At 42.8% G+C, this 15,403-nt stretch overlaps 1 protein-coding gene across 1 annotated transcript in view; it reads right to left on the reverse strand.

Moving 5' to 3' along the window:
• Positions 1–385: 385 nt before the first annotated feature.
• Positions 386–15,403, reverse strand: part of nlgn4xb (neuroligin 4 X-linked b) — a 68,514-nt gene continuing 53,496 nt past the window's right edge. Inside the window, exons 3-5 of the mRNA XM_060937260.1 lie at positions 5,637–5,822; positions 4,725–5,514; positions 386–4,444 (exon numbers count right to left, since the gene is read on the reverse strand). Of these exons, the coding sequence (XP_060793243.1) occupies positions 3,586–4,444; positions 4,725–5,514; positions 5,637–5,822 (1,835 nt within the window). The 3' untranslated portion in view covers positions 386–3,585. The remainder of the gene's footprint in view (positions 4,445–4,724; positions 5,515–5,636; positions 5,823–15,403) is intronic.

The following is a 15,403-nucleotide window of genomic DNA, read 5'->3' on the forward strand; positions in this document are numbered from 1 at the left end:
AAGATCCCTGAATGTAAATGCACTTTTTAAGTCTCTATCTTGCTGCAGTTGTGAAATAATTTTTTTAAAATCCTTACCTTTGTGGAAATTAAGTGAGCATACCATAGGGTTTTTGATCTCGTCGTTTGACACCCAGTCCCACTGAATGTTTTTTCCCCATTTTTTCTTTTTTACGTTTGGAAATCTCTCTAGTTTTTTCCCCCCATGATGAAATACTTCTGGTAAATTAAACCTGATATCTTTGTTTCGTTCAAAATGATTTGTACATCCAAAAACGCAGCAAAACCTTCCCGTACCGATCAATAACAACTAACTTGGCTGAATGAAGCATTACAAGTGTGCCCCTGTCATGGCAGCATAATTACCATTGTTGTGGGGTCACGTGATGGTGCAAAGCCTCTATAGCTCAAGAAAAAGTGACCTAACTAATAGGCCACACCCCAAGATGTGCATTTAAGAGTCTGTGAAGCCAACAGAAGAGTAGTCTTAAGTAATAATTAGGGGCCCAAGCACCAAAGATGCTTCTGAAACAAGAAGATTCTTCTTTGTATACTATTTATCAGGTAAACAATGAGCCGGTCTGGGCCGATGGTGGCACTATAGCTCAGGGTTGTTTTTTTCCTTTTGACCATCATTTATACTGTGGAAATGTTTTTGTTTCCTGATTCCTTGCTATCTGCCAAACAAAAACGATTTAGTTCCAAGCACTTTGATATCCAAGGCCTACTTCTGTGAACTTATCCTATGATCTCGGGGGAAGCCATAGCCTAATTGTTAGAGAAGTAGCTTTAGGACCAAAAGGTTGCTGGTTTGAGTCCCTGGAATCAGCAGGCATGGCTGAAGTGTCTTTTGAGTAAGGCATCTAACCCCAACTGCTCCCCAGGCTGCTCTGGGTATGTTGTATGTTGCTTTGGATAAGAGTGTCTGCTAAATACCAGTAATGTAATCTTCACAAAATCTGTCAAAATTGAGTTTGAACTTCAAGAATTATCTCAGGAACTGTAAATCTGGTCAAGCTGTAATTTGCTACACTGTATCTTTGTGCTAATCTATACATTGAGTTTTTATGATGACCTGATTATCTATAAGCATGGGCATCATCAGCCAATCACAATCCATCAGGCATCTGACAGGGATAACAAGGGGCTCTACTTGTGAATGACGGCTGGACCCTGCAAATGTTGCCTGCAGCTATAGTTCTGTTACCTTTTTTTGTTTTTCATTCATAAATGTCATGACAACGCAACAAAGTCTGAAATCTGAACCTTTCTGGGGCTGTTTGGGGAAAAAAAATCTCCTTTCTGAAGTCTCAAGGTGAGCAAGCATGTTTAGTACACTTTTTTTTTTTACAATTCTAAAAATCTGATAATGGTTAAGAATATCAGAGCCATGGTTTTAAAGGGCTGTGCTGTATGACATCAACACACTGCAGATGGGTGTCTGGTTCTTCGAAATGTCTCTATGATTCCTTGCCCTTGGGAGACTTTCATGGTGGACAAATCAAGCATCACACATTGATTTCTCAATGAAGCAACTGTTTAGTGTAAGGTACTAAATTGTGGAACTCTAACTGTGGCATGGCTTAAATCAAACCTTTCGTGCAGCATAACAAGCTATAAAATGTGGATGCGGATAAAAACAGCTGGGCTATAAAATCCTGCGACTTGTCTCCTGTAATGTGCAGGCAGTAAATGAACGACAGCATGTCTGTTGACACTTCCTGAGGACTGGCAAAGTTTGACATTCACACAAGTAGTTTCTCAATTTTGGGACGTTTCTGAAAATCACAAAAGACGTTTAGCCTTTGAGGCACAGAGTAACCAAACAGCATGAGAATGAGATCTAAACCACCAAAAGCATGTCAAGAATGGATGAAATGGAAAAGATAGACAGTGTCTGCATGAAGCAAATGTCTTCAGAAGTGAAAGAACAATACAAGCACTAGCCTTTTCTTCATTTTGTGCTTTATCCTAAGCTATATACATTACTTTAAGCTCTTAAATAAGCATTATTTGGACTGAGAAATAGGATTATTGCCTGTTTAAGGCAATTAACTTTAGGAGCTAAGCTCATAAGATTTACAGTATAAGCACTCAATACATAGCACAGATATTTACACTGCACTCTGATCTCTTTTGTCTGGATTTAAACTATATGAGCATAACAATGATTTCTGGATCTATTAATGTTCCCTTAGATTTGCAAATCTCAGAAAATTATGAGGAAACACAATATTATAATTAAGCTTGTGCGACATAATGATTTAGTTGTCTCTACACAATATCCTGTGACGTTTATCCTGATTACATTACCAGACCGGCAACCTTTATGCAATTTGTGTAGACGTGCTGTAACTTAACAACGGCATATGCAAGTATGAGTTACCACTGTAACGTTTACCAGTCGTTTTCTCTCCAGTCAAACAGATGAGGAGCCAATCAAAATATTAATCTGGAATGATTCATGCAGGTGTTTTGAACGCTCCAATGTCACACAAAACTGCTTGGTAGCCCCACCCCTACTCCTCATCACTCATGCTTTCAGGATTGGCTGCATGACCTTACTTTCTTCACTGGTAAATGGAAGAATGTTTTGAGCTCATTAACATGAAATAAAATCTATAAGTGTAGTTTCCTTAAATCTGAAATGGGTTCTGAAATGATTGTCTTCCTTTCTTCTCTTGGGTCTGGATAACTAAATCATCTCATCTCATTATCTCTAGCCGCTTTATCCTGTTCTACAGGGTCGCAGGCAAGCTGGAGCCTATCCCAGCTGACTACGGGCGAAAGGCGGGGTACACCCTGGACAAGTCGCCAGGTCATCACAGGGCTGACACATAGACACAGACAACCATTCACACTCGCATTCACACCTACGGTCAATTTAGAGTCACCAGTTAACCTAACCTGCATGTCTTTGGACTGTGGGGGAAACCGGAGCACCCGGAGGAAACCCACGCGGACACGGGGAGAACATGCAAACTCCGCACAGAAAGGCCCTCGTCGGCCACGGGGCTCGAACCCAGAACCTTCTTGCTGTGAGGCGACAGCGCTAACCACTACACCACCGTGCCGCCCCATAACTAAATCAGTTATACTATTTTAAAATGGTGAATTGCAAGCAGGGAAACGTCAATGTTGCACAAGCCTAATTATAGCAAAACTTTTATTTCAATAAATAATGAAATATTGATCTCAGTACGTAAGATAGCAATGATGACTATAGCTAATGCTACTACTGCTTCTATCAGAGCAATCAATCAAAAAACTGATGATATTGCTGATTGAGGATATCTCAAGAGATCACTTCACAATCAAAGCAAAGAGATCAGGACACAAACAATGGGTTTTCATATCGGGTATCGTAGTGCTACAGATCAAAGAAGAGTCCTATGCTTACTTGGCTTTGCCATAAATGTGAAAATCATTACATTCATTGTTCACATTATACAGGTTATTTGAGATAGTCCATAGAGTTGTCAGTAATAAAATAACACCTTTGGTGCTTGTCTCCAAAACAACCAGGTGCAATCTGTTTGAATTAAATAATAATCTGCTGCTTGCAAGTACAGTCATTGGCGTTGAGTTATACTCTAGTAGTAGAATGTCCATGAGGGAGGCCAGTATTGCTTGAAGTGCTGTTGACGTACGGATTAAAGGGATGGTACGGTGACTGAATCCCCGAGAGAGAATTGGGGATCATGGTGATGGTGTTTGGCGTCATGATTGGGAAGTCATCTGGGGAACGACGTAAAGTGAGGGCATAGTCGGGAGGACAAGTGAGCCGGAGCATGTCATGCCCTTGCAATGGCTCACAATCATGATCGTGGTCGTGATCTAGTTGCTTCATCTGCAAGGACATTAGATCTTCACTTGGAACCCTTGGTACATCATTAGCAAGGTTCCTTGGTGGACTAGGACGCCGAGTGGACTCAAAACGATGCTTGTCCTTCTTGTAATAGAGGGCTGCGAAGGCCAGGATATTTAGAAAGAGCAAGGATGCTCCGACAGCGATAGTAACACTCAATTCTGTGGAATAGTCTCGAGCTTCTATGGTTACAGAGCTGTCCTTATGCTCTGAATTCTTCTGATGGTCTGTGGACTGCTTGGTGTTGGATGAAGGAACTGGGGGATGCCGGGTAGTGGACGGCCAAAGTTTGTTAGATAAGCGCTTGGTGTACGAGAAAGGAGTTGTATCCTGAGGAGGGATTTTGGTGGTTGATGACACATATTGGAAAAGTTCATTGATGCTGTGCAAATGGGGCACTAGCTCAAGCCAGAAAGCAACCTTTGTGGCCCTGTAGTGGTCTCGGACACGTGGTTTGAGACCAATGTGAAGATACAGCTGATCCTTAGGATTGTATTTGGACCATGCCACTTCTTCAAAGCGATTAGGTTTGGTGTGAATAAATTTTGTATCCTGGGGAACTGGTTGGTTTGGGTCTCTGAAAAGCACAACAAAGATGTCTTAAGTTTGAAGAGTCAAACATCATGGCAAAATTTACAAAAATTCTAATGTCTCAATCATAAATGAATGGCTAAATATGCTCTACCATCAGTATGGGTCCTCAAAGGTACAACAAAGATCTTGTAGATGGTAAGCCTGAAATGATACAAGCTGGGCATGCATCAGGATTGGCATTGTGAAATGGAATGGAATGGTTGGATTATGAAATACAAAAAAAAAAAACCTGCTTCAAGCTGATGTTGGTGTAATCTACTCACCCAGTTTTGGCAAAGTTAGTCCAGTAGGTCATGACCACAGCACTCAGCATTACATCATTCTTAGAGAAGTTGCAACTGAAGAGATCAGTTGGGCCAATCATTGGGATGCCAAAAACGTATGGAAGTTCATCTCCATGTGCAGAATCTGCCCAGGCTGGCTTCATTTCGCTCTGGCAGTGATGGTAGAAGGCATAGAAATAGGTAGGTGAACCATACTGAGCATGGAGATCGGCAGTGGCCACAGCAGGTGCCACCCACTGGTGATCCGTAAAAAGCGCAACCAACGTTTTACGTCTTGTTTCTGGATTTTCCTTATCTGCCCAATCAGTGTACATGAACTTTATTGTCTCTCGCAGGGTATCTTTCCCCTCTGGATAGCCATACAAGTTATCAACAAAATCTGACACAGAAAATTCAAAGTCATTTCCAGCAACGCCATCCTCACTGTCCACAATACCGTCCACAAATTTATAGCCCTCGCCTTGGTTTACTCCAAGCATGATATCGTAGTTCAGAAACTCGCCTTGCTCCATCAGGATCTGTGGGTCATCTGGCACAACATCTCCATCAATTACAGGCCCAAAAGCGATGTGGTACTTGGCAGGAGTTATGTTCTGCTCAATGAGCTCTTTGTAGTTCTTATTCTGGAGGCAGTGGATCATTTCCATAGAATCGTCCTCACTGCACCCCACCTTCTCGGCCAGCATTCGTGTGTATTTGGCTGGCTGGTAGTTAACAGCCCAGCTCGAAAGAGCTGTACCACTCTGAATGATTGCTTTCTGGAACAGATCTGGAGAATATATGCACCAGAATTGTGTTACTACTCAATTTGAACACTTGAAGAACATTTTAAAGCTCATATTCTGTACATTCTACAGTGTATATCAGTGGAAGTGTACTGTAGCAATCTACCTTCTGAATAGTGTGACAAAGTCAAAAGGCTGACACATGATGCTCCAGCTCCAGACCCGAATATTGTCACTCTTCGAGGATCTCCATTAAAAGCCTGGATGTTCTCTTTTACCCATCTGAGAGCCTGAATCTGGTCCAAGAGTCCATAATTCCCTTTGGCAGCTTGATCGCCTGTGCTCAAGAACCCTAAAAAAAAATTGTACTGCAGTTTATTAGACATATAATTGGCTGAGATCAAGATAATCATACAAAAAGCCTTGCAAAGGCAAACAAAGACTGATTTCCCATGCTAATGAACCAAAAAAAAAATCATCTGATTATTACTTGCTCCTGTTGTTAGCCAGTGCATAGACAGTCAGAATTATTGACACCCTTCAAGAGAATGGGCAAAAATGCTAACATAAAATCATGAAAATAATATCTAATACCATTGATAAGGTATCTGCAGGGAATGAATGTCTCCCAAAATGCAGCAGAGTGTCAGAGTGCAGGCACTTATGGATGTATGTGCAGAGGAGAGCAGGGAAGAAGACTGTAGACGAAGCCAAAACGAGAGCCTGGAAGCGAGGGCAGGAAACAAGCGAGGGTCGGGCCATCAGCAGACAATGTAGTATAGGTGAGTCAAAGATCGTAAATGAAATAAGGCAAGCAAAGGTCAGAAAATCGAGAGGCAGACAGAAAATACAAGGCTTGGTATGGACTGGATGTAACAGAATGATACTTCACATTGGAGTGGTGTGAGAGAGTGACTTAAAGTAGATACGCAGAGCCTTTATTTTAAAAATAAATGTCTGAGTGTATAGTATCTCCATCCTTGACTCTTGTATGCTGCATAAATGGGAATTAAAAATATATATATATATATATTTTTTTTTTTTGAGAGTTAAAATCTACCGCAAAGTTGGCATTTGAACTGCCCCGCTGAGCTAGCCATCCCTGAGTGTGTGACGTCACAGTGATAACCGGTTTTAAGGCTGAGGCCTTTGACAGCTATAGACCAAAGTCATACAAATAATTTATGGTGAAAGTAAGAAATGCCATTACCGACTTGCTCAACTAAGACTAATTTGACTTCATTGACTGTGGGCTGGCTCTTGTTAAAACAGAATAGGTGTTATAACTTATGCAACATACACATGCATGCATTTTCACTGATAAAATGTAAAAGGCTAATTAAATTATCAGATGAACAGAGACAATCACATTCTGAAGCAAATTAAATAATCTTATACCGGTAACTTAAATACACAATACAAGTTACATGTATTAATCTTGGGTAAACAATGTGGTGTTTTGTTTTGTTTTTTTCCAAATGAGAGTCAGCGCTTACCCATCTGTGTTCTCGCTTCTTAAAAGCTGATTTTGTGGCCGACTGTTTTGAAACAATCTGACTTTCAGTTGTTCGTTCAGTTCTCTGTTCATTCGCTTCTTCCACGTAAGGGTGAGATGACAGCAATATCCAGTTTAGAAATCAGACAGCTACTCCACTCATTCTCTATTTTGTCCATACTGAGCACTCCACCATTACTGCTCGGCTCAGGCAATTACTAAAACCTGGGACAGAATGGATGTCACCGGTTTTAGCAACAACTGCAGGGAGGTCACTGCCCGAGCGATATGTTCCGTCCCGGGTTTTACCAACAACCCTCGGCTCACTCCGGGAAAACTGTTGCAACTAAACTCACTTTCCTTTAAAAAAAAAAATAATAAAAAAAAAAAAATACTTTCCTTTTCTTGTAGTTTTATTTAATTGTTGATACCTCACCCTCTTTCAAGATGGGCTCCTCAACAGATCAGAGGTTTCATACGAGACTTCAGTAAAATGTGCAGAGCAGAAGAGAGACCACTTCGTAGGCGCCCAATGTGTCCATGAACAACTTGCAAAATGCGTCCAAATTTTTGCAGTTTGAACATTCTTGAGCCATGACTGCAATGTAAATCCACCTTCTATCATGTTGCTGCACCAGCCAGCAACACATCTACATGGCATGGCAATAAATTGGCTCAAAATGGAGGATCGGAGTTGCAGTCAGCTCTGTGTTTTAGTATAGCGGAAATGGTGATGAGACTGATAGACTTCCTGCTGTGACATGACGGACGTCAAAGTCATTCACTCAGACCGCTACCTATATGAATCACTTTAATCATAAATTATTCTATATTAGATTTATTGTTAACGCGTAAAACTATTCCTATGCCATTCTTGAGGTATCAAGGCATTTATAAAGGAAAGTGAGGCCATGGCTCTGCGTATATGCTTTAAGTAAGGGAAGAGCTAATTGGGGAGATGCGTGTCAGCTGTAATTAATACTCTGGTGACAGAGGGCGCTGTGGTTCTTGGGGATTGTAGCTCTGAGTGTCCATGTTTGTAGTTTGTGTTCTCAGCAGATTTACTGACAGAAACCCTCCCCCCTGAGGAGCTCCCTCTGGGAGCTACAATCTTTCGAGGACACCCCCTACCTTGTGGTGCTGGTTTGTGTGGGTGTAGGGCATGGAATTCTTGCCTGAGGAGAGGGTCTAGAATGTCCTTGGCGGAAACCCAGCTTTGTTCTTCAGGTCCATAATCTTCCCAATCTACCAGGTATTTGACTTGTCCTCTTCTGTGTCTAGAGTCGAGGATCTTATTTACCTGGTAGATGGGTTCCCCCTCTAAAAGGTGTTTTGGGTGTTCTTGAACTGGTGTGTTTTCGGCAAAGGGGCCTGGGATGGCTGGTTTCAAGTTGGAGACATGGAACATGGGAGATAATCTGCTGTGAGGGGGGAGTTCTAAGCAGTAAGAAACTTCATTAATGCAATGCAGTATCTTGAATGGCCCAATGTAATGTGGCTGGAGCTTTCTGCAGGTGTTGGGCTCTCTGAGATTTCTTGCGGCCACCCATACTCTGTCACCTGGGGAGAAGTCTGGATTATCTCTTCTGTGTTTGTCAGCATATTCTTTATACTTGGCATTGATTGTTTCAAGATGTTGGTGAACCTCCTCCCATACTGTTTGGCTGCATGTGAACCAATCCTCCACAGCTTGTACCTGGCTTGGCGCATCGTCCCAGAGGAACAAGGGTGGTTGATAGCCAAGTATGCACTGAAACAGTGTTAACTGTGTTGCAGAGTGTCTGAGGGAGTTTTGTGCATACTCGGTCCATGGGAGAAAACGTGCCCAGTCCCCCTGGTTGCACATGCAGAAAATTCTCAGGAAGCAGCTGATTTCCTGGTTATCTCTCTCAACCTGGCCATTAGATTGAGGGTGGTAACTGGATGTAAGGCTCACTGATACCCCCAACCTCTCCATGAAGCAGGTCTAGAAATGAGAGATGAATTGAGAGCCCCGGTTGCTGACTATATCCTCTGGGATACCATAATATCTAAACATGTACTGGAAGAGGAGTTCTGCTGTTTGGGACGCTACTGGGATGCCAGGTAAGGGGATGAGCTTAAGAGCTTTTGAGAAGCGGTCAATGGTGACCATAATGGTAGTGTTTCTTTCTGAGGGAGGGAGGTCAGTGATGAAGTCAATGGCTATATGGGACCAGGGTCTCTGAGGAATAGTGAGGGGGCACAATTTGCTGCTGGGAGGGGTTCTAGGAACCTTTTGCCTATGCAAAAGTAGAACAAGATGCAATGAAGTGGTTAATTTCAGTAAGCATGTTCTCCCACCAATACTTATTCTTCAGCATCTGATGAGTGGGTTGACTGCCAGGATGACCTGTGGCGGGTGACGAGTGGGCCCGTGTGATTAGTTACCTCAAAACCACTTGGGCATTTAGAGTAGATCAGGTGGGAGGTTATTAGAAAGAGCTTGCAGTTGAGAATTCCTTATCTCTTTGTCTAGGTCCCAGGTGATGGACTGTACAAAACATTGAGATGGAGAATGGGGTGGCTGACAGAATCTTGGTGCGTGGAACCAAAACTTCAAGATAAGGTGTCGGCCTTGGTGTTCTTGGAACCGGGGCAGAATGAAATAGTGAAATTGAACCTTGTGAACTTGGCCTGGCGAGGGTTTAGCCTCTTGGCTTTCTTGAGGTATTCAAGATTCTTGTGGTCAGTGAGAATCACAAAAGGGTGAGTGGCCCCTTCGAGCCAATGCCGCCACTCTTCAAGGGCTAGCTTAATGGTGAGCAGTTCTCTGTTGCCAACATCGTAGTTCCTCTCTGCAGAAGAGTGTTTTTTTTCGAGAAGAAAGCTATAGGATGTAGTTTCTCTTTCTCACCAAAACACTGAATCGCCCCTACTCCCATGTCGGATGCATCCACTTCTTAGGTAAAAGGTCAAGTGGGATCTGGATGCTGGAAGACCGGAGCAGAGGTGAAGGCCTGCTTGAGACGTTGGAATGCTTCATCGGCCTTGGGGTTCCACTGGAGGCGCTTTGGTCCCTTCTTCAGCAAAGTCGTTAAGGGGGTGGCTATTGTACTGAAGCCCCTAATGAACTGATGATAGAAGTTCACAAATCCCAAGAAACGCTGAAGCTCCCTTATGGAAATAGGTGTGGGCCAGGACGTAACCGCAGAGACCTTAGAGGAGTCCATGCTAACTCTTTCAGTGCTAACAGTATATCTTAGGAAGGAGAGACAAACTTGATGAAACTCGCATTTCTTGGCTTTGACATAGAGGTGATTCTCTAGCAGGCATTTAAGAACCGTTCTGATGTGTTTCTGGTGACTTTCTTCATCTGGGGAGTAGGTCAGGATGTCATCAATGTACGTCATGGCATATCTACCTAGCATGTCCCATAGCACATCGTTGATTAGGCATTGGAACATGCTAGGCGCCGAAGAAAGACCATACGGCATCACCCAGTACTCAAAATGGCTGTGCTAAAAGCGGTCTTCCATTCATCGCCCTTTTTGATCCTGATCAAATTATACGCACTGTGTAAATCCAATTTTGAAAAGATCTTAGCTGATCTAAGGCTGGGGGAACAAGAGGAAGGGGATAAGGATATTTGATGGATACCTGGTTCAAACCTGTAATCAATACATGGTCGAAGTCCACCGCCTTGTTTCTCCACGAAGAAGAAGCCTGTAGAAGCTGGAGACTTGGAAGGGTGGATGTATCCTTGCTTAAGGGCCTCTTGAATGTACTCCTCCATGGCAGTGTATTCCTTCTGGGACAGGGGATAGATATGCCCCCATGGTGGTGACATGCCTGGCAGTAGGTCAATAACAGTCATAGGGCCGATGTGGTGGTAGCCCGCAAGCCTTTCCCTTGCTAAAGACCTCCTGCAAGTCTATGTAACACTCTGGGACTCTGTCCAGGGAGTCTGGTTAAGGACTCTCTACAGTTGTGGATGAAAGATTGACTTGGGGACGAGAGATATAGTTCTGAAAACAAGTAGGAGACCATTGGAGAATTTCCTTGTTCTGCCATGATATCAAGGGATCGTGAAGCTGAAGCCATGGATAGCCGAGAATGAGATCGTGACTTACAGTAGTGGTGACATAAAGGGAGATGTGCTCAGAATGTAGAACCCCCACTTGGATATGAATCAGTGAGGTCTGCGTGGTGACGAAACCATCTCCTATAGGTCCTACATCGATGGTCCTAATGCTGAGTGCACTTTGCAGAGGGGTTGTGGGCAGGTTGAATTTCTGCACGATAGAGTGGCTGATAAAGTTCCCCTTTGCCCCTGAACCAATAAAAGCACAAAGGATGTGTGTGGAGTTTGTCAGCTTTAATAACACAGGAACCTTAAAAGACTTGGAATTAAATTTTCTCATTGGACTAACCGTGTATAGGACCTTCAGCTGGAGCTGTACGGGATGGATGAATGAGACAGTTGTTGAGCTGATGCTCAGAGCTCCCACAGTCGAAGCACAAACCCTCCCTTTTCCTTCTTTCGGGCTCGGAACGTGATAGCCGGGTGCGTGAGACTTCCATGGGTGAGCTGTCCTCGGAGGTTGTGATTGGCTTAGCACTTTCCTGAATGGAGGGTCAGTCTGCCAACAGATGATCAAGTCGAATGGCTAAGTCAATAGGAGAATCCAGTTTGTTCATCCCGGCAGACTAGTTCACTAAGAATCGCGGGACGCAGACCTTGGCGGAAAACGGCTTTCAAGGCAGGTTTTTCCATCCACTGGCTGCTGCTAATGTTCTGAAGTCGAGGGCATACTCAGCCATGCTTTGGGAACCTTGTGAAGTGGTGAGCAGACGTTGACCTATTTCAATCCCTTCAAGTTTACGGTCGGAAACTCTATTAAACATAGAGAGGAACTGTTCATAGGAAGTTGCCTGCTCACGGTCCTTGTTCCAAATGGCACTTGCCAAGTGTAGTGCTTTGCCCGTGAGAAAGGAAAGGAACTTGGTGATCTTGTGCTTATCGGAAAGGTTAGGCAAGGTAGCAAAATACATAGAGCATTGAAGTAAAAAACCTTTACATTTGAGTGCCATTTCGCAACAAGTTTTACCTCCAAACAGCCCAAGCTATAGCCCAAATATATCCCTATATTCCTGAATCTCTAAGGGGATGTCAGACAGATTTTATCCTGTTTATGGTGGGCGTTCCCACCACAAAAGAGAAACCAATAGAAACCGAGAGTGAAAGTGATTATCATGCTGTTACCATCCCTGTGTCCAAAATTGCTCAATCGTTCACTACTCCCTACTCCCTATATCAGGCATTACGATATAGAGGACACTAGTCTGTCGCACTGGTATTTACATCATTACTGTCACACAATTAAAACGTACCATATCAGCTGGCTGGGGTTTTTGCAAAATAATAAATACATGCATGTATTTTTGTGATAAATACATATTGAGGGTATTTCCCACGTTAATCAATACAAAGTATCTGCATCTAGGGCTGCACAATATATCGAAAAAGTATCGATATCGCGATATCATAGTTTGCGATACACATACCGCAAAAATTACTTAAATTTCGATAAAAGGCACATTTTTCTGTGCTGTCCAATCACATTTGAATGTCAACAAGCGCCGCGGGATAACTCCGCCCCCTATTGCAAAACAAGTAAAAGCCTCGTGGTGATGGCGGAAGGCGGGAGCAAGTGTGGTGAGACAAACTTGTGTGAGGAGGAACTGGTTTCCAAAAAAAAAAAAAAAACACGTCTGCTATTTGGAAGTACTTTGGATTCAGGAGGGGTGATGTACTGCAAACTCAGGTACTTTGCAAGACATGTACCTGTAAAACAGTGGTGGGGCGGCTCACTGGGACAAACACTGCTGTACAGCAGCGTAAAAACATAAAACCGCGCTCTTTCTCTCTCACTCTCACACACACTACCTCTCACTCACTCACACACACTAAATCTCTCTCACACACACACACACACACACACACACACACACACTACCACTCGCTCGCTCACTCACACACACTACCACTCTCTCTCTCTCTCACACACACACACTACCGCTCTCACTCTCTCTCTCTCACACACTACCGCTCTCACTCACTCTCTCTCACACACTACCGCTCTCACTCACTCTCTCTCACACACACACACTACTGCTCTCACTCTCTCTCTCACACACACACACTACCGCTCGCTCACTCACACACGCTACCTCTCTCTCTCACACACAGACACACACACAGACACACCACTGCTCTCTCACCCACGTGTTATTAACAGATTGTGTTTGAGTTTATGGTGAATCTGTGTCGCTCACCTTCATCTCCCGGGAGCCGCTGAAATTGCCATTTTGAATGCTTTATGTTAATGTAATGTAGTTTTCAGTTTTTTGTTTACTTCAACTTAAGACATTTTCTGCTGCGCTCACAAAATCTAAGAGATTTAAAGATGATTGATGGACACCATTGCAGGTGTAGCCATGTTTTTCCAATAAAAAATAATGTTGGAATAGAAGCGATGCATTGGGTGTTTTTTTTAAATGCTAGATACAGGGCAGAACGGCGAGTAGAGGTAAGAAAAACATATATTTAATTATCGTGATACATATCGATATCGAGATATTCAGTCATGTTATCGAATATCGCATATTTTTCTGATATCGTGCAGCCCTATCTGCATCTTTCAGTTTTTTTTAAATCAAGGCTGAATGCTTTCTTCTTTGCCACTACCTTTTTATTAAATCAAATTTGAGACTTTTAATTTGAATTCTTTCAGCGTGCTCGCAATGCATGATGGGATATATTACTTGGTTAGTGACCATCCGTTGTACACTACTTTTTGTGATGCATTGTGGGATACTTTGAGTGCGCTATATAGGGTGTAATAATCCTCACTATCGTTTCAGACAGCATTACAAAATGACGTCCTCACTATATAGTGGCCTATATAGTGAGTAGGGAGTGATTTTGGACACAGGGCATGTGAATAGTCTTTTATGAATGCGGAAGTGCACATTCCGGTGTGACCGAAGAAAGTGACAAGTTTTATGTTTCATCTACAGTGGTGTTTGAAAGTTTGTGAACCCTTTAGAATTTTCTACGTTTCTACATAAATATGACCTAAAACATCATCAGATTTTCACACAAGTCCTACAAGTAGATAAAGAGAACCCAGTTAAATAAACGAGACAAAAATATTATACTTGGTCATTTATTTATTGAGGAAAACGATCCAATATTACATATCTGTGCGTGGCAAAAGTATGTGAAACTCTAGGATTAGCAGTTAATTTGAAGGTGAAATTAGAGTAAGGTGTTTTCAATCAATGGGATGACAATCAGGTGTGAGTGCGCACCCTGTTTTATTTAAAGAACAGGGACCTATCAAAGTCTGATCTTCACAACACATGTTTGTGGAAGTGCATCATGGCATGAACAAAGATGATTTCTGAGGACCTCAGAAAAAGCATTGTTGATGCTCATCAGGCTGGAAAAGGTTACAAAACCATCTCTAAAGAGTTTGGACTCCAACAATCCACAGTCAGACAGATTGTGTACAAATGGAGGAAATTCAAGACCATTGTTACCCTCCCCAGGAGTGGTTGACCAACAAAGATCACTTCAAGAGCAAGGTGTGTAATAGTTGGCGAGGTCACAAAGGACCCCAGGGTAACTTCTAAGCAACTGAAGGCCTCTCTCACATTGGCTAATGTTCATGAGTCCACCATCAGGAGACCACTGAACAACAATGTTGTGCATGGCAGGGTTGCAAGGAGAAAGCCACTGTTCTACAAAAAGAACATTGTTGCTCATCTGCAGTTTGCTAAAGATCAATTGGACAAGCCAGAAGGCTATTGGAAAAATGTTTTGTGGACGGATGAGACCAAAATAGAACTTTTTGGTTTAAATGAGAAAAGTGTTGTTTGGAAAAAGGAAAACACTGCATTCTAGCATAAGAACGTTATCCCATCTGTGAAACATGGTGGTGTTAGTATCATGGTTTGGGCCTGTTTTGCTGCATCTGGGCCAGTACGGCTTGCCATCATTGATGGAACAATGAATTTTGAATTATACCAGCAAATTCTAAAGGAAAATGTCAGGACATCTGTCCATGAACTGAATCTCAAGAGAAGGTGGGTCATGCAGCAAGACAACGACCCTAAGCACACAAGTTGCTCTGCCAAAGAATGGTTAAAGGAGTATAAAGTTTGTTTTGGAATGGCCAAATCAAACTCCTGACCTTAATCCAATGGAAATGTTGTGGAAGGACCTGAAGCGAGCAGTTCATGTGAGGAAACCCACCAACATCCCAAAGTTGAAGCTGTTCTGTACGGAAGAATGGGCTAAAATTCCTCCAAGCCAGTGTGCAGGACTGATCAACAGTTACCAGAAACGTTTAGTTGGGTCATTCCATGTCAGATCACCCAATGAGTTAAACCCTACCTCCTCCAAATTCAAT

This window comes from Neoarius graeffei, chromosome 13 (genome assembly GCF_027579695.1).
Source record: "Neoarius graeffei isolate fNeoGra1 chromosome 13, fNeoGra1.pri, whole genome shotgun sequence".
Taxonomy (NCBI): domain Eukaryota; kingdom Metazoa; phylum Chordata; class Actinopteri; order Siluriformes; family Ariidae; genus Neoarius; species Neoarius graeffei.